Source organism: Cinclus cinclus, chromosome 1 (genome assembly GCF_963662255.1).
Source record: "Cinclus cinclus chromosome 1, bCinCin1.1, whole genome shotgun sequence".
Classification (NCBI taxonomy): Eukaryota; Metazoa; Chordata; class Aves; order Passeriformes; family Cinclidae; genus Cinclus; species Cinclus cinclus.
This window is the reverse complement of record NC_085046.1, coordinates 69,625,515-69,650,109: the sequence shown is the minus strand read 5'-3', so window position 1 is coordinate 69,650,109 and position 24,595 is coordinate 69,625,515. Positions and strand designations below refer to the sequence as shown.

The following is a 24,595-nucleotide window of genomic DNA, read 5'->3' as shown; positions in this document are numbered from 1 at the left end:
CTTTCTGTAATACTTTCCTTTCTTTTTTATTTTCTTTATATTGTACATACTGCCTCTCATTTGATTTTCCTTTTATTTCATTTAGTCACTTTTACAGTTTTGTAAGATGAAATAGTCACTTTTTGACCGGTACATACTTTTCAGCTCACATAAATCAACACAGCTGCACTGAAGTGAGTAGGGTCGTGTTGATTTATGCCATCTGAGGGTCTGGCATAGTACTTCCAGTAATAGTCTGGTAATATAAGATAAGCATGACTTGCTTCCTTTGGGGAAAAGACCTGTATTAGCAGCATACTTTCCCTAAGCTAATTTCTTCAGTTTCTTTTGTCCATTTTATCCAGGTATAGCTCAAGAGTTTCCTTATTTATAGTCATGCCAAGGTGAATGGGATCTTCCATTTCTGAAGCTTATTTATTGTCTAAGTGTGACATGAGCTGAAAAGCAATATGCTCTACAGTAGCTACAGGCAGTCTCTGTATTCAAAAATGAACAAGCAAAAGAAAACCCAATATACTGTTCCAGAATAATGTTTGTTTTTTCCCCTTCCCCTGAAAACAACGCTATGGGATACCAAATGGGGGAAGTGGTGGCTATCAAGTTGCTGGTGGTAGCTGAACATGTCTCCCAGTATTAGCAGTGTGGAAATGTTTGCCCTATAGCAATAGTGGAAAGATATTTCTGTTCAGTGAGAAGACGGTTTTGACAGTGGAAGAGTGAGGCAATTAGCAAGTCTAGTTTTCAGGAAAACTGGGGCTTAATCCAAACCTTTTTTACTTCACTGGAAAGATTCCTGTTCTTTTGTTGGTCTCTGAATCTCACTAATACCTCCTTTCCTGAGTGGGAAAGCAAACTGCTTGTTGACAGTGCCATTTTTTTTTCATCCCAGACAAGCCCTTACTGTTGTCTCTTCAGTTCTGTGTAAGAAGTTGTCTCAGGTTTACAAGATGTGTCTTTGGATGTCTGAGATAACTTTCTGATTTGGTTAACCACTTCATTGCTTGCCTCATCTGATCTTAATCAGCCAAGATGTACAAACATGTACAGCATGTTTCCTGACACAATGCAACAAAAGTTTTGTTTGGTTTTTGTTGTTTTTTTTCCCCCCTAAGTAATACTTTGCCTCCACACATGACATCATTGTGTAGATCATTCAGTAGGGAATTTTTTTGTGTCTGATACCAGCTCTGGTAAAGCAGTTGTCATCAGACCATTGCTGTATAGCCAGAGGGAAAGGATACAACTGCTCATTTCTGTGATCTTTTTCAGCCAGGGTGGAAGTGGCTAGGTATTAGATTGCAGGCTGAATGTTGTCAAAGTACATGTAGTAAGATTAAAATGAAAAGAAATCGTATCTTAGAATGGGGAGTGTTCTTTGCTTTTATTGTGCATCTGGGTCTCAGGTTTGCCAGGGAGAAGGGAGTAAGTGTTTCCCTGTTCACAGGGAAATACATCTGTGTGTCTTTTGATTTTATGTAGTTTGTTGTTACCTTTTTTTTTTTAATCAGCTTTTAGTCTCCCTTTTGCCTTGATTTCATAGAGAAGCAGATGGTGACATCTGCTACTGACTTTCACAAGAAATCTGTGCAATTCCTGCTAGAGCAGCTGCTCTTATGCATCTACTGTATAGAGATGTAGCCCACATCTGCCAGATTTCCCTTTCTCATGTCTCTGGTTGGAGACTAATTGCTAATCTCTTAAAGCTTGGTCAACCTAGTACCACTGGAAATACTAAGGGCTTTTCCTGGTGCTTTTTTGCTAAGTTGAGGCCTGTGAATGACATAAGTGTGTAAAATTTTCAGTGCAAACCTATGTCTCCTTCATTTAATGCAGAATTTCCAAATCAATGAGTATAAATAGAAAAAGTCAACAGAATATTGTTTGTGTCTCTCCTGCTCCTTGCTGGATGAGAAGCATACAGGCTGGCTGGTGTCATCAGGGGTCGTCTGCCCTGTGTGCAACATTGAAAACTTGATGGCAAGGTACCATGGCCAATGTAAAAGGACTTACTCAGACATTTGTGTGCTACAGAGCAGCCAAGATCATTTCATGCTTTTTAGTTTGCATGTTTCAACAGAGAAAGCATGCAGTGTCCTGGAGACATGCATTCTTACTGGCTTTTTCTCCCCGCTGCGAGACTGATCCTGCTAAGTGATCCATGCAGGTGTTCCCTTATCTGCACATGCAGTCAGACATCACTGGGGATAAATGTGGGCAATAGGGTCTACTTGCACAAATGGATTTGCAGCAATATTGACTGTAATAATAGAAAATTGCCAGGTAATACCTTTCCTCTGTTTTGCCTAAGTACATGTTTTTTCCCCTTGAAAAAGATCTGGTGTTACAAGATAAGTGAATTCAGTTAATTATGATGATGATGATGATGATGTACCTGCTACTGACCAACTAATACAGACCAGAGCACCTCAAAATATGTGGACATTTTTTTGGTCTGGTTCTTATGTTTCTAATAGATCATATTAACCTTCTATTTCTAGTGCCACTTTCCTAGTGCCAGCCAACTAAGATATGAAGGTAGTGCAACCACACCAAAATATGAGTGGGTTTCCCTTCATTAAATTGTGTTTTAAAAGCAGTTCCAGACATCTGAAATAAGAACTGGAGGGTGAGACCATTTCTGCATGCCCTTATTTTTTGAGCATCCAGGTAATCCAGGTAAATGCCGTGGAACTTGTCACATATGGGAATGAAATAATCATGTAAATTAATTGAATCAGGATATAAAATGATATTTTTTCTAAAGTGACTAATTGATGAAGTAAGATACTGTGTTGAACATTCTGACTACTGAAATCTTTGTGATTCAGTCTTTATAATGACAGTTTGTGGTAATCTTTACCACCCCTTTTTTTTCTTCCTTTTCAGTCTTAAAGTAGCCCTGATTCTTCACTTCCCTGTCTGATTTACTTTTCTGGGGTGTAACACCAGTTTATCTAAGTAGTTATGGATATAGCTTTTTCAAAAAATAAGTAATTTCTTGCCTGTGGGTTTAGATTTTTTGGAACAGCTGCATTCACAGCTCAGATCTCTCCCTGAGCAAATTATTATCTTATCAGAAGCATCTTTTCATCATTAAATCATATGCTCCCTTGTGGCTTATACTGTGTTGAGAAAATAGTGGATTACAAGTTTTGCTATCTTCCATGATTGATTTCAACTTTTGTTAATCTAAAAAAAAAAAGGGCGCAGAGTATCCCCACAATTTACAAAATGCCAAAACTAAGAATTGCCAAGTAATTCTTAACATTTCTCAAGTTACATTACTATACTCCAGTGTTACTTTCTCATACTGAACTGCCAGACTTGTTTTTTCTTTAATTAAATATGAATTTTATGAAAGTCAGAAATGGGAAATGGATTTGCAGTGTGTGTATCTCACCTGTAGTGTTCTTATGCCTTCAGTAATACACAAACTTGTAGCAGGATTTTGAGAAATAATGTGTTTTATGTGCCTTTTCCACTATTTTTCACCTCTGCTACATTTATTTTTCCCCAGGCAAAGCACAATGGAAAATGTGGCTGTTCCTGTGCTTTTCTTGTGTATGTATAAATGAGAACATGAAGTGAAATGCAAGCAAGAACTGTGAGATTTACACCTTGCATTTTGCAAAACAGCTTAAAGTGAATGCAGAGTTTGCAGCAGGTCAGAAGAACAGAGCTGATTTCAGCCAGAAATCCATTTAGCTGAGTTATCCCGTTGCTAGAAAATGAGGGGAGAGTGTAGAAGACAGTGTAGATACAGTGTGGTCATCTGAGACCCTGAGAGCTGATGGGTAAGAGACCATACCTGAAAGATGCACCCCAGTCCATTGCCTGTCCACTCCCATTCTGTGGGAATGCAGTCCAAGCTGCTGCATGTGAGATCCTCTCTGAAGGACACGACTTTATCAGGGGAACACCTCCTCTGAATGCATGGTTAAGTCCTAACTCAGTGGTACCCAGAGCCTAGGACAAGAGAGCATACTGCAGGATGCAGTTTCCCCAGATATGGGGACTCAAGACACAGCCAACCTCATCTGTATTTCTTGGGTTTTTTTTCAGGCAACTCCTTGAGCCATTTTTGCTTGCAGTTGCATCTACATGATGTTTCTTGTTTTGTTAAATATCGTTGTATTCTGAAATAGAAGCAAGAAAAGAAAAAAAAGTCAAAAAAAGAGCAAAGGTCCCACCATTATTGCAAGATGTTGCATAAATGAATCTATCTTACGTTGTTGATATTCTGTAAGTAATGAATGTTTAGTATTTTAGTCATTGTTGCCGTACTAATGATTTCTTAAACTACTGAAGACATATGTCTTACTGTGATTAAAATTCTGTCAAATGTATACATTTTTCATGTGATATATTAGCGTATTGCTTTGTCTTCTTCCTGCTGTGTAATCCAAGATCAGTGTTCCCCTGAGACTATGAAGTAAAAGCCATTAGAAATTGCTTACAGCTCATCTTCAGAGTCCTGCAAAGATGTTCAGTATGTGATTCTGTAGGCCTCAATCCACAGCCTTCAAATTTAGGGCATCATCTGCTAGATGCAGGAACTTAAAAGCCTGATCATACAGCTGGTAACCATGGAGTGACTGTCCCGTCTTAGTGTCTGAAACATTTTCTCAGCAGTGTGTGTCCTATTTTCCCTAAAATAGCTCTCCAAAAGGTTGAAAATTCCCTCTACTTAATTTAATTAAAATTTAAATTTAAATTGATTATAATTTAATTAATTTTTAAAAAATTAAAATGAAAGTAAACCTATTGAAAGTGCGTGTTGTTTCAGAAAGTTGTTTGAAATCAACCCACTGAGGCATTTCAGATACAGGAGACTGAACAGGAGAGATTAATTCACAATAAATCAGTTTCACCATTAGTGGTTAAAAAAAACACTGCAGAAGGAAATGTCAGATGATTATTCCTCAACAAAGTTAGCAGGATTCATTAAAAGCAAGTAAGTGAGAAATGCAATATCATTGGATGCCACCTCTACCTCTGATATGATTCATCATGCAGTGGGATTTTATAGCAATTGTAGGAAGGTAAGCTGCTTTATCTGAAAGAAGGTTACTGCATTTGGTCAGAGCTTGGTTTGAATTTAGGAACAGTTTTCTTTCTCTGCCTTGATTTCACTAAGTGTTTCACTTAGAAATATGTTTAAAAATAAGAAGCACAACCACACAGACAAGCATTGACTGTGTAGGTAGTTTGATTTCAGAGCATTACATGCATTATCTACTTTCTGGGGATGCACAAAAGTTTTGCATTCATAAGCATATCCTGCTGTCACTGAAATAGCTGAAAATCCCAACACCTGGCAGACTGCTGATTTTTGCCAGTTTTACTCATCTAATTGCAAGTATTTTTGAAAAGATTTTAACCTCTGTTACAAGGAGTTATAGCAGTGTATATACTGTCAGCTCCATGTGTTTCCCACACACTGTTGATGTTTGCACACCTTGCCAACCGTGTTAAAATATTTCCTTTTCAAAGATTTGCCTGAGACTCTTAAAATTTAATTATGTTTGACTTAATTGTTAGGCAATGATTGGCAAATGAAAGCTATGGCCCAAAGCATTGTAATAAAACCAGACACCCAATGCTATTTAGATGTTGCAATATCAGTTGCATATTTTGATATGTACTGTATCTCACCCCTGTAGAATGATAGCTGTTAAGACAGAGAATTAGAAAGTTTCCCATGAAACCCTTCAGGGTTGCTCTTTGGTACAGGAAAAAAAAATCAAACCCAAGCCAAGAGAGAGAATAAAGTATTGTGTTTTCTCTAGTTTCTCTGAATTGTTTGCCCTAGGACACGTGAGTTTGAGACCCACTGCTATAGAAATGTTGCAGGCATACTTGTGGATTTTTTTTTCAGACCAAGTCATTGAATTCATTATCTTATATGTGAATATAATAAGTAGTAGTAAAGAATTTTAAGTAGTGAAGAATTATCCAATAAAGCAACTCAGACCTTCAGTTTATGTATTTCTTTCCCCATCCTCATTTATTTTAAAATCCTTACATTAAAAAAAGATTTAAGGTGTTTATTCATTGCATCAATATCCATCAATAGGTGGATTGAGAATATTTGTCAAAACTTTACAAAATCCTATAGTAATCCCAGGTGTAGGCAATGTGAATCTGCAAAAATCTAGAGCTCATTCTGGATGTAAGAAAAGTCCAGAAGACGTGAGAAAAACATTAGTAACACCCAGAAATATTTTATGCTCCATTTCCTTTTTAAAAATTTTGAAACAGTTGCTTTTTTAAGTTATCAATCTTCCTTGTGCTTTCTTGCTGACACCTTCCTCTTCTCAGCCCCACCTCATGCCCATATTCTGAGTCATTGGTAGGCATGTGTGCATCCATTAGGGATGCTTGTGTTGTGTCCTGCACTCTGTGCTCTCACACTGAATTTCTGTCTGCTGCAGACTGTAAAAATAACCACCAAAATCTTTTGTTGCTATTTTGTTGCCACTGCTTCAAGATAAACAGAGACGCTGTGCACTTCCCAAGATCAGGAAAAGTTCTTTAGCTCCCCAAATTTTATGTAGTTCTTGAAAACTGGAGTAAATTTGAAATTATCCATTGTCTTAGAAATCTTGTCGGTTTGAGTTGGCACCGGTATTGTGCTTCATTTTAAACATTTATACTGAAGCAGCACTGAATGTAAAGTCAGCCCTGTGACCATAACAGGGATCATGCAAATACTTGTTTTTTATTGCCCTGCTGTTTATTTTCATAAGTATTGCATGTATCTGCCATTGAAAATCAGGTCAGTAGTTGCTAATTTTCTCATGTGTTTTTCAGCTGGGATGGGTCCTCCTCCTCTCAAGTCCTGATCTTTTAGGGAAAATGGGGGAATAGGATGGACATGGACTGGTGCCAGTAGTGTGACTTGTGCTCATGCTCTATGGGGGTAAAGCATCCTCAATTCATGTGTTATGGACAAATCCCTCCCCTTTGTATGGTCTAAAACTAGACAGTGGGTGTGCTTCTCCTTTTTTGAATAGCTGCTCTGTGCCCTGAGTCCACACGTGCTGCAGCTTCCAGGTAGTGATATGAATCATCTGAATTTTGCTGAAAATTATATATCCTGTTTGAGATTTGCACAAAAATAATTTTTAAAAAGAGTGTAACGCATATACAATTGCTTTGTTTTTTAGCATATTTCATGGTCCCAGCAGATCTTGCAATATTTACGAAAAGCAGGGCAAGATTGGTGTAACAACTAAGTCTGGGAATTTGAAGCTTGATTTTGCATAACAGCAGTAGGCAAATGCTACCTTTGCTACCTAGTTCTGAAAGTGCTGGTATTACTAAAGAATTGGCAACAGTTTTTGTTGTGCTGGTGAATCCAAGTTCTATTGCCAAAATGGCGTCAGAAAAGTGTAAGCCAGTGAATAACAGGTCATTATTAATTTTTTGCTATGTCTCATGATGATGCTTTTCTTGAGAAAAGCATCATAATCTTAAATTGCACTTAAAGAAGCTCTTTGTTTTGAAATCATGGGATGAAGCAATTCTGGGTTTGATTTCATTAGTGTGCTGCAGCTATTGCACAACTCTGGTCTACTTGCAAGTAAGTTAAGTGTCTCCTGTCACTTTGGTCCTACAGGTTGGTTGTGGTTTTGGTGGTGTGGTGACGTAATCTGGTTTACCATCACATTTATAGACAGTGATAACCAGGCATCAACACCCATGAAGAAACCCACAGAGTCATCAGGGAATTTTCATTCATTTTTTCCACAATTATGCATGTGTGTGAGTATGTGGATGATGCTTGAAAATGGCTGCCTGTACATGAAAGTTTGGTGAAAGAATTAGTGTGTTCAGTAACATTTTCTGTCAAAGGATTAATCAAAAATGTTCTAACTGATAATGTATGTGAGGGTTCAGTCAAACTCAATGTTGTTTCTACTGGCTAAAATCAGATAGTTTAATGTTTAGTAAAAGGACTGAGTAAAAAAATCTGAAAGATTTAACAGTTTTTAAAATATGCTTTTCCTTGAGACTACTAAAATGCAAAAAATTAAAACATTATTCCTCAATGGACTAGCAGAAGACCTCTTATTTTTCTGTGGCCTGTCAGGAAAGAAACACTTATGCAGCCGCATGATACAGTAAGTTATTTTTTAATAAAATCTCAGTTGCCTTAATCTGATTTTCAAACCTGCTGTGTAGTGACAAGACCATTCAGATTTTTCAAAGCCCTGGGAGTCATACATATTTTAAAGATGCCTCACAGAGAGTTTTCAAGACATAAACGTAATATTAATAGTTCCCAACCATGTACTGATGAAGATGGCAGCTACCTTGAAATATTAGCTTAGCCGAATTTCCATTTCACTCTACAATAATGTTTGTGGGAGACACTGCTAAGATTAATATAATTAATTTCAAAAATGAAAGAAAAATTGTGTTTCCTGTTTACAGTTCTGTTTCCTGGACTTGTGATGCATAAAAAATACCAATAACTAAAATGCCCTCAAGTAAAACAACATGAAAATTGTTTGGTTTGGATCTGCTTTTTCATAGACTCTGACAAGTCTGCTCACTTTGGTCAGTTCAATAATTACTTATCTGCCTTGGTATTTCTGAATTAGTTCAAGTAGAAAAAATTTAAATGTCAGTTTAGGTGATTAGGGAACTTCCCCTGAAAATTCTCTGTTAATTATTCTGATCCAATAATCAGGTATTTTCTTCTTGGTTCAATTCTGCATTAGGGTAAACAAAGGATCTGGTTCAGGTAACAGCTGTGGTTCATTTACTCCTTTATATGGATATAATCTATATTGATATGGTATTAGGCTGAAGCAATTTAGAGAGAGCTTGTGTTTGTGTCTAGATCTACATGACTCTCTACCTTTGAGGAGATCAAGAAAATGTGGGTTAAAAAGAAACAAAGAGGAATTATATAGAAGCTGAATTGTGAATCTGCATTTTTATAACCTTACCATATAAAATGGACAAAGAGAGTACTTTGTCATGAATCAAATACTATTTACTGAATTCCATTGAAACTCTTAAGAATAACTTAAAAATTTAACTTTATTTTTGTACGCCAGTATGTCTATAGCCCTGGCTACTTTTAAATTCCTCACCAAATATTTTTTTGTGTTTAAGTTTATTATTTCTGTATAATTACTGAGAATTTGATTGGTTTTTATTTTCCAGGAACTTCTTTTGGGTTCTCTTTTAAGTTGGTAGAGAGGTTAGAGGACACTAATGGTTTCTTTAGCAACCTCTTCTAGGCTATGCAGAAAAAATTACTAAGAAGCAGGTTTTTTCTGGCATGCTAAATTGTAACTTTTAAAAGAAACCAATGGGTTGAGTGTTTAAAGATTTAATATAATTTTATCCATATGTACTTTTAAAGTGTGGTTTAGTATTAATTGCTGTGTCAGAGTTCAGCTGCATTAGGCATCTGCGCAGCTGTGACTCTCAGCCGCTCAAGAGATGGTGTTACAGAGTTTATTCCATCCCCTTTTCCAGAATGGTACCATGACCACTGCTAGTGCTGTGCATGGGCACAGGAAGAACAGAAACTAGAGTGGGCAGAACCATGTCACAGAGACTGCAAAAGGACGTGATATCCCCTTTCTGTTCAAAAGTGCTTTCTGAAACCCTACCCAAACACCAGTCCTGCATGTTAATTCACATCTCTGTCCTTCAGTTCCACTTGTTCTTGACTCTGTGGGCTTTAACATGTGTGTCTCTGAGGAGGAAAGTCCCTGCTTTTTCAGGGGACTTGGAAAAAACTTCACGAGAATATCACTTAGCTGTGGCTCATTATTTCTTTAGGTTACTTCCACAGGAGATGAGGTTAAATCTATTGTTGTTGACTTGCCAGTCACATGACCTCAGACATATATGCAGCTGCTTAAATTTGAATTGAAATAGCCCTGGAAAAGATGGGGGCTCCCTCACAGATGAAATAACATGTATGTCCAAGAAAATCATAAATAAGCTGTTGGGGGGTTTTTAGTAGATCTATCTCTCATCATAATAATTACCAAAGTGTTTACTCACAGGTGCAAAATACTTAGAGAGTCTCCTTAATCTCCAATTATTGTTGCCCTCTCATCTTGACCTCTCTTGAAGTGTTTTATAAACAATTTAAAGAATAAATGAAGTATTAGAAACAGTTATTATAGAGCAGGCAAAGTTATTTGCTTTCTTTGAGTGAAGGGATATAATTTATAAAGGACTGATTACACTCATCTGTTTTCTGGGTAGCCTGTAAGTTTACTTTACCATGGCAAGGCAGAATAACAGAGAAATTGTGTCATGGGAGCCAAGTAAGATATTGTAGCAGTAGGAAATCCAATTGCCTTGTTTTACAGCCATTTGTCTCGTCCGTTGTTTCTGTCAAATGATCATTTGAATCAAAAGCATCTAAAGAGATTTTCTTCCTCTGCAGTAATGAGAACAACAGAGACTTTTGTGCTGCAGGACATTCTCACTAGGTCTTTCCTCCTCTAACATGGCTACCTGCCAGTCCTTGTTATTATTGAAAGTTGCTTCATTTAGTATATTTTATAAAGTGTCTCTGCCCAGCTTCATGGCTGTCACTGAGGTTATGAGTCAAGAAGAAGAGTGGGAGCGGGAGCTCTGATTCAGCAGGGCTTAGCAGCAGAGAAATTAAAACTGAGAATGTTAGTGGGTAGCTTATTGCTTCAAACCTACTCTTCTTCAAGATATGTGTTTGAATCAAAAGAAAAATACAGTGGAAAGCATGTTTGATCTCTTTGCCTTACTCATTTTACCACACTGCTTACTAATCGGAGGTTGGTGTAAAGGTTCTTTGACTCCAGCTCTCAGAAAGAGGCGCCCTGTCTTGGAGGGAACAGCCTGAGAGTTTCAGAAGCTCCATCTGTAAGTCTGCAAGCCATTCCCACCTCTTCTGTACACCTCTGTCAAGCAGGGATCAAATGAGATGCAAGGGTCCTGGAATCATCAAAACACCAGAGCCTGTTGGCTCCAACACAGCTGGAACTGGGGAAAAGATGCCTGTTCCTCTTCTCTTAGATGGCTTTTTTCTGCCTCTTTCCTGATCTCCCTGTGAGGCAGACAGAGTGGAGGCGGTAGAGCAGCAGGGAAGGAGAAAGGGTGACAGTGATTGTCTATTCCACATCAGAGGACAATTTTGTAATGTCCCTTTGCAATTAGAAGAACATTCGTCAAACCTGATGTCTGCCAACCACAGTTCTGCGGCCTCTGGAGAAGCTTATCTTATCAAAGTGCCTTTTTTTTTCTAAACAGATGGAAGAGAAGACACTGTCATTTCCAAGATCAGTACTTGAGTGAAGAAATAGGGCAGGATGTTGTTGTAGACGCATATATAGAATTGCATCTTTATTTCCAGCACTTTTGGCAGAAGCAGGGAGGATGAGGGCGAGAGATACAGTAATAACAGGTGGTTCTTGTCAGCATGGTAAGACTCAAAAATCTTACAGTAACTCTGTATCCTACAGTAATTTTCTTGCAGGTCCAACACCCTTTAAAATACACCTTAGCAGTTCTATGACACTTCTGAAATATTCCTTAGCTTTTCGTATTGTCATTTTGAAAGCCAGTGAATCTGTGTGTGTGCATTTGATATTTAATGACTGGACGGGTTGGGGGCCCTTATGCAGAAGAGTGTGGTCAGAGGAAATCAGAGTTTGAGAGCTGATTCTTTGCCTGCTGCATCTGGAGCCTAGTGGGGGTACTCTGGGGAACAAAAATAGATTTGGCTTTGGCTCAAGGGAGGTCCCCTGTCATGAGATGACATATGAAAGTTATGCATATAAGTACCAAACCCTTACACTCCCATACTGTGCAGCATTTCACAGCCAAGAGATAAACATACTGTAGCTGTTTTAAAATAACAGCTATGGGTTTTTTTATTTTTTTCTCTGTTTATCTCTGTTTGCTGGGCTATTAGGTTCCTTCTGTTTACTCCTACCTTGAGTCATCTCCCAGGTCCATGTGCCCTGTAAATTTGGTATGATACTTTCTGCCAGCTACCTCTTGTACCTGAAATGCTGGGCACTGTCGACTTTCTTTTAAAACTCTCATGAGTAATTGCCCAAAGGTCGTAGCTACAGTGTCCCAAACAAATGCACGTTATGAATGGTCCTCTTTTTTAACCTACTTTTCCTTTAAACATGCCTGTTGGGTCTTGAGTACCTACAGTTAAATGGTGTTGCTTTTGGCAGGGCTTGGTGAGCAAATGAGGCATAATCTCTCTGATCTCAGTAGTCTGGTCAGTCAGCCATGACATTCTCAGTGTCTTTTCTTTCTACACCCTGTCTGAACAGAGCCATAGCCCAGGCAGCTCTCAGTGGGGTTGCCAAAGATTACCATGTGCAGTGAAGCAGCAGATGGCCAGGACAGTGGAAAATATGCAGTCCCAGTCCCTGGGTTCACGTGGGGTTCAGGGTTAAATTTCAGTGATTTCCCTCCCTGCTCCTCAAGCCTGTCAATAAACTGCCCTTTGAGAGATGAACTCTTTAGTGTGCTTTGGGAAACTCTTTAAAGTTCAGTTTTGTCCAGGTTTGGAAGTGTGTTCTAGACTGAAGCAGAAAATCTAAGCATTCTGTGGCTACAGCAGTTGAAGTCTTCCTTGCCTTAGTGTGGGCATAAAAAATGAGGTACATACCAATATGTTCTGAAAGCTATGAGAGGAGGGTGAAAGGAGTTTTGCAAATTTGATCGGCTCATAAATTGTGGAATGACTGATTGAGGGATGCCTCCACAAGCTTAAACTTGTGCCTATATATTTTGATAAAGCCCTTGTTTGCACTTTTGGTTTTCCTCCCCACAGGCTCCCTCTTCCTTATTCCTTGCATAGGATGGAGAGTTCTTACTGGAATGACTAGATGTTCAGTCTTGGGGTGGGGAAGGTGGAATGGTGGGCAGAGAACAAGAAAAACATCCTTTTGCAGCAGATTTATTTACTCTGTTGAGTGATTTCATCCCTTTTTTATTCTTCCAGGGTATTTCTGTCTCATTGTTTCAGAAATATCAAGATACTTTCTCAAATTCTTGTAAGATTTTGACATTTTACCTTCATTTTTTTGGTGAAGAGGAGGGGAATTAAGGTGTGAAAAATAACAAAAAAATGATTGCTGTTTCATGTTCATGATTGCTTGTTGCATGTTCAGAATAAAACTCTCACCTGATTCCACCTTGAGCCTTGGTAACAAGCACATAGAGGGATGCGAGTCAGTGTCTAAACGAGAACCTGGATTTGACTTTCTGAGCACCCTTTCAGAATTTGCACAAGAATCAGGCTTTTGTTCATTTTCCTGTCACATCATTAAGCAGACTGAACTCTGAATCTTTCATTTCTTTCTCTGAAGTTCTTTACCTTTGGTTAGCTTCAGGCTCCATAGGATCCTTGCCTACTTCATTTCTCACAAGACATCCATTTTTACTCTCAGAGCAAGTCTGTTCTCCAGACAGGGGGCAATCCTATTAGGAAAAAGATTATATGGTATGATGTCTAGAGATGTTCTGTAAAACTGTATCATTGTGCATTCAGAAGCAACCCTGAAACACTTCCTAACTTTTGGTGCTCGAATTTACAGCTTTATCCTGAGTATGTACAGAGCATGTGCATGTGTGTTTTTCTGAGTGCATGTACAGCTACCTATAGAGATATTAAAATGATGTGAAAGGCCCCACTAAAAATACAAAGCCAGGAAATTCAGCATTGGGCTAACTTTCTGTCCTGGTTTCACCCCATTGTGTTCGAGTACTGTAGACATCTCAGAACAGCAGGTGATCTGACTGCCTCTTGTGTTCCTGGAGGAAGTATAAACTAACTTAAATGGGAAATATCACAAAAACAGGATAACAATGAATTTCAGGAGTCCCCAAAGGAAAAAGTGTTCTTAAAAATACTGTTATTAAAACAGTAGTGAGCATGACAAGCTGAATAGTGGTAAATGGATGTATTATATAGACAGTCTGGGGTTTTTTGCCATTGCATCATTTTCCAAATGTTTTGTTTCATATTTTCTTGTGCAAAACTTTTGTGGTGATTGGAAATGTTAATGGTGGTATGTTTAAGTTTTGCCTCTTCTTTGTAAATTTAGGTCATCTGACTTCAGCAAAACTGCACCAATTTATCTTGCCAGAGAGCTGAGTTCTCTGTTGTTTATAGCTGCATATTTATTTATATTATTAATTACACTGAAGAAACTCTATTCCCACAGAGAAAGAATTCAGGAGTGGGATTCTCTTTCAGTGGCAACATTAGTAAAAAGGAATATTCATTGAAATGTGTGTGCATTTCAAAAAGCTGTTAGAATTTTACTCAATGATTGTGTTTAAAATATATTCTCACTAAATAAGGGTCCATTTCTTTTTTCTGTGCCTTATTCATTTTAGAGTGAAAATTAGCAACATGCCCAGGCTTTGTCCCAGAGGGGAGTTTGCTCTCAGCAATGGTTTTTATGCAACCTCCTGACATACCCTTTCTGCCTGTGGGAGAGCTGCCTCTCTGTCTGGTGGCATTTCCAGTTTGGAGCTTGGGTGTGGAAGCCGTGGCACCCTTGCTTAACTTCAGGGTCCTCTGAGAGTGATCACATCCTGCACTGCAGTAAGGACATAGCTCTTATGGGAAGTTTAAGCAACCAGCAGTAACTACATCTAGGTGAAATAATGTTTTTATTGGCTTGCTGAATTAGAGGAGGTCAACACATCTAGACCAAACATGGCCAAGGTCTTTGGACCAGAAGGGACATGCTGTCTTTGTTGGCTTGTGGTCTTCCTGGTGTACTGTCATCGTGTCTCTGCCTTCTCACCCCATTCTCTTCTTAAACTGTTAGGACTTGGGGGCTAACTTTAGGGTTGGTTCCCCCTGCACCTGCTCCACACAATCAATTGAAGCTTTTTTTAACAGGGGTTTGTTGTTAAAATACTACATTTTAGGGTTGTTACTTTGGTTTTATCCAAAATAATGACTTCTGGGGTTGTCCTGCTCGGTCTTCAACAGAACCACGTGTCCCTGTGCAGAAGCAGAGCTTGGGAAACTGGGACAGCAGGGACAGGGAGAGTAGGCTGAGAGCACCATGAGGTGATCTCAGAGCCTGGGTTGCACACCAGCTTGACTACATGCCACAGCGCACAAAATGGAGATTTTGTTTTGGCTCTAAACCTCTGAGCCAGGTGTTTACTTGATTAGTCTGTTATGAGCTTGACAAGGTGTCTGTAGCTGGAAGATTTCATCCTTGTAGCTGTAGAACTTTGCAAGTGGTGGTCTGTACTTGCTGGGCTCATCAGTGGCATTAGAGATATATTTCTCAGCACATCCTAGCTGAGAATCCAACTATTCATAACATGGAAGATGAAAGGAAATGTAGCACCTTGCATTATATGTACCTTGTACTGGAAGAAAATTTGCCTCCTGTATTTGCAGAAGCTGAGATTGCTTTTTTTTTTTTCCCTCCTTCTTCCTTCTAGTTCTCACTGGCTCTCACCTTGTTACTTCTTGATAAGCTCTTTCCCTTCAGCTGTTTCCAGCTCCCTGAAAAAAATTATTCATCTGTGTTTCAGGATTCCCTCTTGATGATTCCAGGACTTCTGTAGCAAACAGTGGTTTAGTAAAATCGAAACACATTTACCAAATGATGTATTGAGGGCCTAAAGGGTGCCTCGAACACTACCACTGTCACAAAGCTAACCAGAAGAAAGTCCTAGGAGAGAAATGGTTGAGCAACAAAGCTCCAAAGGGAGGCACAGGGATTAGGAACATCTTGAGTTATGCTGTATAAGTGTCAAACCCGTCTAGCACTGCTTTATTATTTTGTGTGGGAGGCAAAGTTTCAAATAAGCTGCTTGGCTTTAGCCAGACCATTTCTCTCAGTCCAAGAACATACATCAGCACTGACTCAGCAAATCTGCCGCTGTGACTGGTTTCAAGGCTAGCTCTTGTTACAGTCTTTAACCTACAGTAAAAGTAAAATTCTTTTTTCCCCTGACTTGAAGTGAAATGATACGTTTTATACTCAAGAAATTTCCGCGTTAAAAGTTAGCACAATTATGGGTGCACAGAAAGTTACGGGAAACCTGCGCAAAACTTTGTTTGCATCATGACCCACCACAAACTGATGTCCCAGCCACCTGGAGAGGTTGAGAGACCAACCAGATTTAGTCCCTCAGAGGTCAGAAGGTCCAAGAAACTGTATTAGTCAGTCATGTGTCACCAGGTAAGATTAAAAGCCTTGCCTGCTTCATCTCAAGAGAGTGTGAGGCTGAATGTCTCAGCTTGAACCATCAAACAGCAACTTTTTTTGATGTGCTACTGGTTGCTGAGAGGATGGAGGAGGGGAAAGACGGGGAGAAAAGGAAAGGGGTGTTAAATTTAAGAGCACAGATGTCTGAACTGCGATAACCATTAAACAAGAGAAGTTAAAATCGGGGGATTTGTGCAAGTTTCCTAAGACTGCAGGATAATTCAATTTTGTACGAGTGCTAGATTTTCCTTTTGGTTGCATACAGTTCTAGCTATTGTAGCACCAATTAAGCAAAGCACGTACTTAACTACAATTGTTTACACAAGCTTTAACAATGTAAAGAGTCTGTACTGATGGGCAAGCACACTCATGTTTACCCACAGCTCACACATGCAAGGGCTTGCCTAATTCTGTGACAGCTGAAATGAGAGGTTTAATTCAATAAACTTAGTTGTACAATTTGAAAAACACAGCTTAAATGAATGTGAGCAAATCAGAGCAGCTAAAGACTGCAATGTAGTATATATGAACTGCGATTAAAAAAACCAAAGTGAATAGTTTGGAGCAAAAGGTTAAGTTTTCTGTAAGCAAAACGCTGCTCTGTTTATGTAAGTGCCATTAGCAACATAAACTTGGGAACAGGAATAAGACTTTTATATATTGTTTTCAGTATTAATGTTTGGGTTTTCCTTTATAAGAATCTTTGATGCCTCACCTTTTCCTGTACAGTGTACAGTTCCTGAGGGGAAAACATTTTAATTTAAGAAAAATTATATGGAGGAAATATACTAAAATAGCACGTTTTGGCCACATTAGTGCTGGTATATTACCCTGTCCTTCTAACAACCCCATAACATAGATCTGAGAAGTGTAATTAGTCCCAAATAGTGGTATTTTAATTGTGAAATCTAATAGCTTTGAGTTACACCCTACACATGCAGATTGTCTGCTAATCAAACATCACTTTTTCACAGTCACTTTAGAGACCTGCTGCTGTGTAATCATAAAAATGATCCTGTCATTGTTTTTTGAGAGGTGGAAACCTAAATCTGTTTGTATGCAGAACAGCCATGAACAGCCTAAAGCCCTGATGACAGATGCCCAGTGGAGGGCTAGCACCACTGAGTCACTGGGGAGGGCTGTGGCAAACACCACCTCTGATTCTTGACCTTTGATGCTGGTTGGTAGGTCTCTTCCCCTACTTCTGTGTCCCCTACTTTTTACAGGGCTTACTAGCTGTCCCCCGAGGTTGTGATATCTTTTCATCCACTGGGAAAAAGAAAAATTTTCCTACTCTCTGTGCTCCCTCCACATTTCTGTACCTTGTTGTTCCTCACAAGGCTGCCTCCCACTCTCATTTTCCATTCAGATTATAAAAGGCAATAATTTGTGTTCCCTCCATGCATAGTTCAATGACCTGTTGCCCTCAGCTGTCCAAATGTTCTGTGTGCAAGTGGATGGCAGGGGCAGAGGTGCTCTGGGGTTGAAGAACATCAACCCCCTCCACTGTGCTTCCCTCCCCTGCTGATTCACACCTCTCAATGCCTTTATCTTTCTGTCTTAACATCCTCATTTTTGAAATATGAAAGCATTTTAGTAGTTCATTTTCCATTACTTAAACAATGGGCACCCAAGGAATTGGTACCACATTTCTGTTGGAAACTGATGTGCTAATGAGAAATGGGGACAAGGAGAATTAGTGCATTTTGGCATTGCAAAGGTTATAATATGTATCAATATATAATTAAACAAAGTAAGTCAGTTTATATGTTGATTGATGTCATTGTTAGCAGTATTTAAAGGAATTACCAGCACAGCATTTTATTTAAATCACTCATTTCAAAGTAGTTCCAAATGAAGGTCACTTGATAAAGAGGGACAATTTTATCCTCCTGTCACTGGACCATTGCTTTCAGTCCAGGATCTGCAGATTTTTCTGTTACCTATTTGTTTCCTAGAGGACTGATGAAGAATAACCTTTTGAAAAAGAATATTATCAGTAGCTTTATCTTTCCTGTTCAGAGAAATATCCATGTCCATTGGAAAATAATTTGGGATATGTAAACTGAAAATGTTTGGAAAACATTGAAAATATATTTTAAAATCTGAGAAAAGCACTACAGTAAGCTTCTAAAATGTTAAAGAACAAAGAAAAAGATTGAATATATTATGATGAAACACTTTCTCCAGCTATGCTATACAGGATTAAAATGTAAGGATTGAAGCACTGTATCTCATGTTTCAGGAAATAAAATTATTTATTACCCTAGTCGGGAAGATGTATCGCATGCATTACTTTACAAGGAATTGCTTATGAATCATATCACCCTTATTTCATATATATTTCATTTTGCAAAAATCTGATTGTGGACTTTATGGCAAGCTCACCCAAAGGTAGCTGTATTTGCCAAGTAAAATTTGTAAAATGACAAGCAGAAGGAAAAAAAATACTTTCAACCATGATTTCAACCCTTTATTTCCAAAAAGTTCTGTTTCTACTTTGTATAATTGCTGTTGTAAGAAAAAAATTGATATTTTAAATTGCTAATGGATTCACAATTTAAATGCATGAGTGTTTAACATATGTTAAGCAACTGCTCTACTAGTTTTACCAAAATGCAATACTGTATTAGTGGTTTTGATCAAGACACAGTTTAAAACTCCATTTAAATGCAAAATATGGAAGGTTAATTTAAAGATCTGTAGCTTGATTTTTCATTTGGTTTGCAATGTCAATAAATCCATTTGCTTTGGCATAATTGTCATTGATTTTCATCAGTGTAAGAAAATTCAAGGCTTCTTTTCTTAGAAGATCTGGGTGTTGCTTTGTTTTTTTTCGTTTCATCTTGTTACAAAAAATGGAAAAGGTTCTCATAGAATGGAAATGATGAGCAATGTGAATTTTCAGGCAATCAAAACATTTTAATGATCTCATTAAATGTATCATTTACAACACATATATGTTAAAAGAAATATGTTTCTCTGGGTTGGTAGAAGCGCTGGGTACACAATGTGTTTCAACATGTTAGGCTTGCAGTAGAACCTATGCCAGAACTGCAGATACCTGGAGGGAAAAAAATCCCAAAACTTCAACCTTTTTCTTGTGTCAGCGTCTTCAGAGACAGAAACCTTTTATTAGTATTTTATGCAAAATGAAAAATAAAGGCGTTACAAGAACTTGATAGATTTTTCTAGGACTGCATCTCAGTTTATATATAAGGACTGCTATTGAATTCTATAAGATTGTGATTCTGTGGTATTGCTAGGGTTAATAATGGATTTTGTTAGGCATGTAAGAACTAGTGTTTCACAGGGCAGTCTTCCTAAGACCACAGTTTTAACATTAGTTGGGTTTTGTATGTAGTGTTGAGAGCTTAGAAAATGAGGGTTCTTGAAACAGATGCTTACAGTAGTGGCTCTTAAAGCTGCTTCATCCATTTGATTGCCTCTTCTAAACCCCAGATTCCAGAGAAAAACACCTACTTCAAACAGGCAGTCCCTGACGATTCACAAAGGGTGAAACCCCAGTGCTGATAAAAGGAATGGGGTACTGAAGCACAGACTAAGATTTATCTTTTTTCTGTCTTGGGGCAATCCAGCTTTGGAACTGTAGGTGCATTAAGACCATGCAATAGTCTTCAAATAAAGCAATAGTTTTCAAAATGTGTTAGTGAGAGATGTGTCCAGCTTTCAAAACTGCATCTTTGCCAGATGTAGGCAGCATCCTTCTGGAAGGGATGAACTGTTTTCCACCCTGAGCCAGGCAGCACAATGGGCGACAGGCCTGGGCTGGAGAGCAAAAGCTATTGCATTATACCTCTGCTATTTCTTTTCATCGTACTATTGTTCCCGCAGTGGTTTGCTGACAAGTTATATGTTTTACAGATCAGGTCTGCTTGATGAGGAATCCTTGCTTTAAATCCTGTCTAGGATAAATCGGGTTTGTAAATCAGACCTTATGGTTCCTATTGGAATGCTAACGATCTCAAAGGGAGGGCTTGGGTTTTGAAAACAAATCTAAGCTAATGCCCAAGGTTCCTAAAAGACCTGTTAATATCATGAAAACTCTTGTTAAAAGCCCCTTTTAAAATGTAAGAACTTGTCAGACCCTCTTTAACCAGGGCTGTTCCAAACTGCTGAAATGACACACCAAAGCATCCTTTGCTAGGTCTGGCCACATCTCTTCTGCCTGGCCACACCTTTTATGCTGCCTTGCAGCAATTCCAGTGCTGCCAATAGCAATGCAAACCAGAGCATAATATAATGGTTTGGATGTATTTGCTGCATAGATAGCTGTGCAAGGCAGTTAGCCCAGCATGCTTGGCCCTACAGACAGCAGGAATGACTCTTGTCTGGGTTACTGTAGGAAAGTGAACTCCCAGACATTTGCCACCCACACATACATTGAGAAAAGGCATTCAGGTAAGTCAAAATACATCAACCATGTAACTGAGTTTTGAATACTCCACGTTTATTTGTACTAGCTATGAGCAATGAGTTTTATTTTACAAAACCTCTCTGAACTGAGGAAGTGCAGAGCCAGGAGTCAAATATGGGACTCTGACATCTCTCTTTACCACCAGTCTAAGGTAGCTTCACTATCACCAGCACATTTTCAGGTGAATTAGTAAGGTTGGTAGCATAACAAATTAGGCCTGTGATAACTGGTGGCATTTTAGCTGCTGCATGGTCTTGATCTGATGAAAATCAACATAAAGGGTAAAGTGATTAACACAAGCAGCTCTGATGATACTCTTCCTGGCACTGAGTGATCATTTTGTGGAGAAAAATGATCTTGTGTGTTTAGCATTAGCAAGTCTTCACTACCTCCTAATGAAAAGAAAGCTAACAATTTCCGTGCCTCAAAAGGTACTTTGTATTCAGTTATATAAAGGTAAATGTAGCATTTTGCCTTGACCGTTTAGATAGAATCAATCCTGAGGTAAAAGACATTACTTCTGCTGAATTTCAGACCAAAGCAATGTCATAGTCAAATTGCAAACCTCTAGGACAGGGCTTTTGAGTGGAAATGCTGACATAGCCTTAACTGTGTATGACTCCAGTGGACACCAACTTAAATTCTAGTTATGATGTGCATTTAATGGCATGGGATCAAACATAGAGTGTAATGGGACATTTTAAGATACTGTGTTTGAAGAGAATCAGTACTTAAACATTATTTATGAACCATATCATTTAAATGCTTCTGAAATGTGCCATTCAGTCCTTGGGTTTATGAAAAAAATTTTCTAATTGCATTTCTCAGAATGAACAGTAGCATAGTTTTCTTCCACTGCTTTAATGTTGAGGCATTTCCAAGAAGAGGGTTGGTAGTATTTAGCGGGACCCTTACTGGAATATCTCTGGAAAATAAAGGTTTTCATTTTTCATTGTGGTTCTCTTTAGTTCTTCATTTCAGGCTTTTCAGGAATATTCTGATTTTGCTTGGATGATATCTTTGAAGATTGTTTCTCTCCAATTGACACTGACTCTGCGAGAAGACAGCAGCTATTAGTATTTGTTGTGCTGTGCTAGACAAATCAGCTTTCTCGTGTGATATCTTTCATATAATTAAAGTTAAATTGATAGTATAAAAGTTTTTCTCTTACACATCCTAATGTGCTGCTTTTTTTTCTCTTTCTTTTTTCATGCTGACGAAGCATTCGCTACAAAAGGGAAGTTGACATTCATTAGTTGTGCAGGTTGACAGTAAAACTTGCTTTAATGCAGATGGTGACTAGAACTCTCATTGCTTTTGCTGAAAATGGGAATGTAGCGTTGAAAGCAGTCAGTTTTGCTTATTCCTCGGTTGCAGCCTGGAACTTTAAACCATCTACTTTATCCTAGAAAGAAACCTGTTCCTTCAGCTGTTATTTGCTGAATAAAAATGCTAACTGAAATAATTTTGGTGCAGGTTAGGAAGTTCCAGAGCTAGCCCTAAGTAAGTTTTTGCCATAGGTTGAATCTGTTTTTATTTAATTAGCAATAATCTGTATGAAGGTCTCAAAGCACTTTGTTAAGTTAAAAATGGAAACAATCTTTGGAGAGGTGCCAGTCTGACTAAACCAAAGGGACTCTGTCACTGGTTTCTGTTAAGCCAGAACTCCACTCCTGCTACAAGCCTGTCCAGCCAGGAACAGGAGAACTACAGTACTTTGCTTTCAGAATTTCAAATAGCTGAGTCACAGTGTTGGTGCTGTCCAATTTTTTTTGAGAAATTTGCTTTGAAAAATACTCTGGAGTATATTTTGTTTCTGAAAGTTTGCAAATCACACTGTTTAGGAAGCTTCCTTTATATAGGTACACATTTTCAGGAGATATGGAAATTTTATGATTTTCATCCTCTAAGGAACAGGCACAATTTGATGATATATCCGAAATTTGCACTTAGTTCAGCAGAACTTAGTTGCTGTTGAATTGCACTTAGTTCAGCAGAATTGCATTAGTTCAGCAGTTGATGAAAACTTAAAATTCTATCTTAACCCTGTGTTAAGGTCTGAATTATTTAAGTTCTTCATTCCACATGATTCTTAGAGCTGTGCTATTTTTATCTTTTTTTTTTTTAATTTTAGTAGAGTCAAATGACACAGAAAAGTACTGGAGTGCTCTTGGCACTACAGAAAAAACTAGTAGTCTGAAAAAGACACTTCACATTATTTAATGATGTTGCAGCAACCTACTGTTTGTTTGACAGGAAACAGAACACACTGAGACACATATCTAAAGAGCAGAGTTCCATAATGAAGAAAACTATATGTATGCATTGAATGTATAAGCTACACTTTTAAGACTTTTGAAATTTGCTGAAAGCATTTTGCAACTACAGGCATTTTCACTAACTCTCCTGTTTCTCATTTGGAGGAGGTATCATCTGTCACCATCTAATCGTATCTTTTTTTAGCTATTAAAAAGGCATGTAATTTTAATTTTTGTGGCTCATTAGTGTGCAAATACCATTGGGCTTGTTTAGCCTAAACTCCTGGTCTAAATTCAAATCCCTCTGCTTTTGAGGAGACTATGACCACCTTTTAGAAACACAGCCATCATAATTTGAAAATCAAGATCTGAAAATAAGTAACAAAAAATATTGTTTAAAGTAACTCCACTGGAAGCAGAAATGCATACACAAATTTTCCAGAGTAATAGAGCGTACAACATGCTGAAATATGGTAAAATACAGTACAATCTTCTACTGAAAAATTTGAAATCAGAATTTCATTATCTAACTGAACCTGAGGGACAAAGAATCCCAAACAACTGGAAAAGTAGAATGCATTTATCCATTAACAAATCTTTGAAGAATACATAGTATTTGCATAGTCTCTTTTTTTTATTATTAATGAACACATTTATTTAGATATATGCATTCCTTGAAAAAAGAAATTTGAAAGGAAAAGAGAAACGTCAACAGAAAACTTGAGGGTGGTCTAAGATGTCTGTCTTCTTTATGTAACCTTTTGCATTTTGTGTTTAAGAACTGACATTCCAAATGATTTTCTTTGGCTTTATGCCTGGAGTGAATACTGAGGCAGCAAATTAGGAATGCTTAAGAAGTCCCACAAAGAAAGATGTTTGCTGTGAAACTGCAACGTATGTGACACTTGCACTGGAAGCTTCTTAGCCTGCTCAAATGATAAAAGATGGCATGGATCTAAGTGGTGCAAGGGGACTGAGTGAAGCCTGAAAGTGCCATGTGCTGAGCTGTACAAGGTGTCTCCTGTGACCAGCTCTCTGCCACTATGACTATGCTGACACTACCTTTTATTTCTCTTCCAGGGGCTAACTTTGTCACTCGCAAGATTAGCCGATCAGTGGCAAAGATTCACCTTGGGCAGCTGGATTGTTTCAGCCTGGGCAATCTGGATGCTAAGAGAGACTGGGGCCATGCCAGAGACTACGTTGAGGTAAACTGTGGGATTTTTTTCTGAATCATTTTGTGGAGAGGATAATGCTTATTGCTGTAACTTCAGGTTATGGTCCACAGAGGGCTATCTCAAGATTTTTTTTTTTTGTCTATTGAGGTCTGTTAACTTTGTCTTGCTCTTGACTTCAGATTAGGGAATTTAGTAACACAGCAGTCTACCCCAGGCATGACCTGAACAGAAAAATAAATCTTCGGGTTTACATTCCTTGCCTGAATTCCTGGGGAAGGAGTCTGACTACAGTGTGGGTCTATTTTAAAGTATTTCTTCTGTTCTTTTTACAAATTTTATGACCAATATTAAGATTTCAGCAAGATACAGAATGACCTGCAGTGAAAGTTCCTTTTGGAGGTTGGTGACCTCTTTTTAATAATGCAAGAATTAGGTCTGTATTAATGATCAAAGGCCTCTTTGGTTATGCATTCTAAAGAAGCATCACAC

The 24,595-nt window shown here is 38.2% G+C and overlaps 1 protein-coding gene across 1 annotated transcript in view; it reads left to right on the top strand.

Moving 5' to 3' along the window:
- GMDS (GDP-mannose 4,6-dehydratase) overlaps positions 1 to 24,595 on the top strand; it is a 403,847-nt gene that overhangs the window by 156,828 nt on the left and 222,424 nt on the right. The window contains exon 7 of the mRNA XM_062499387.1: positions 24,009 to 24,136. Coding sequence (XP_062355371.1) covers positions 24,009 to 24,136 — 128 coding nt within the window. The remainder of the gene's footprint in view (positions 1 to 24,008; positions 24,137 to 24,595) is intronic.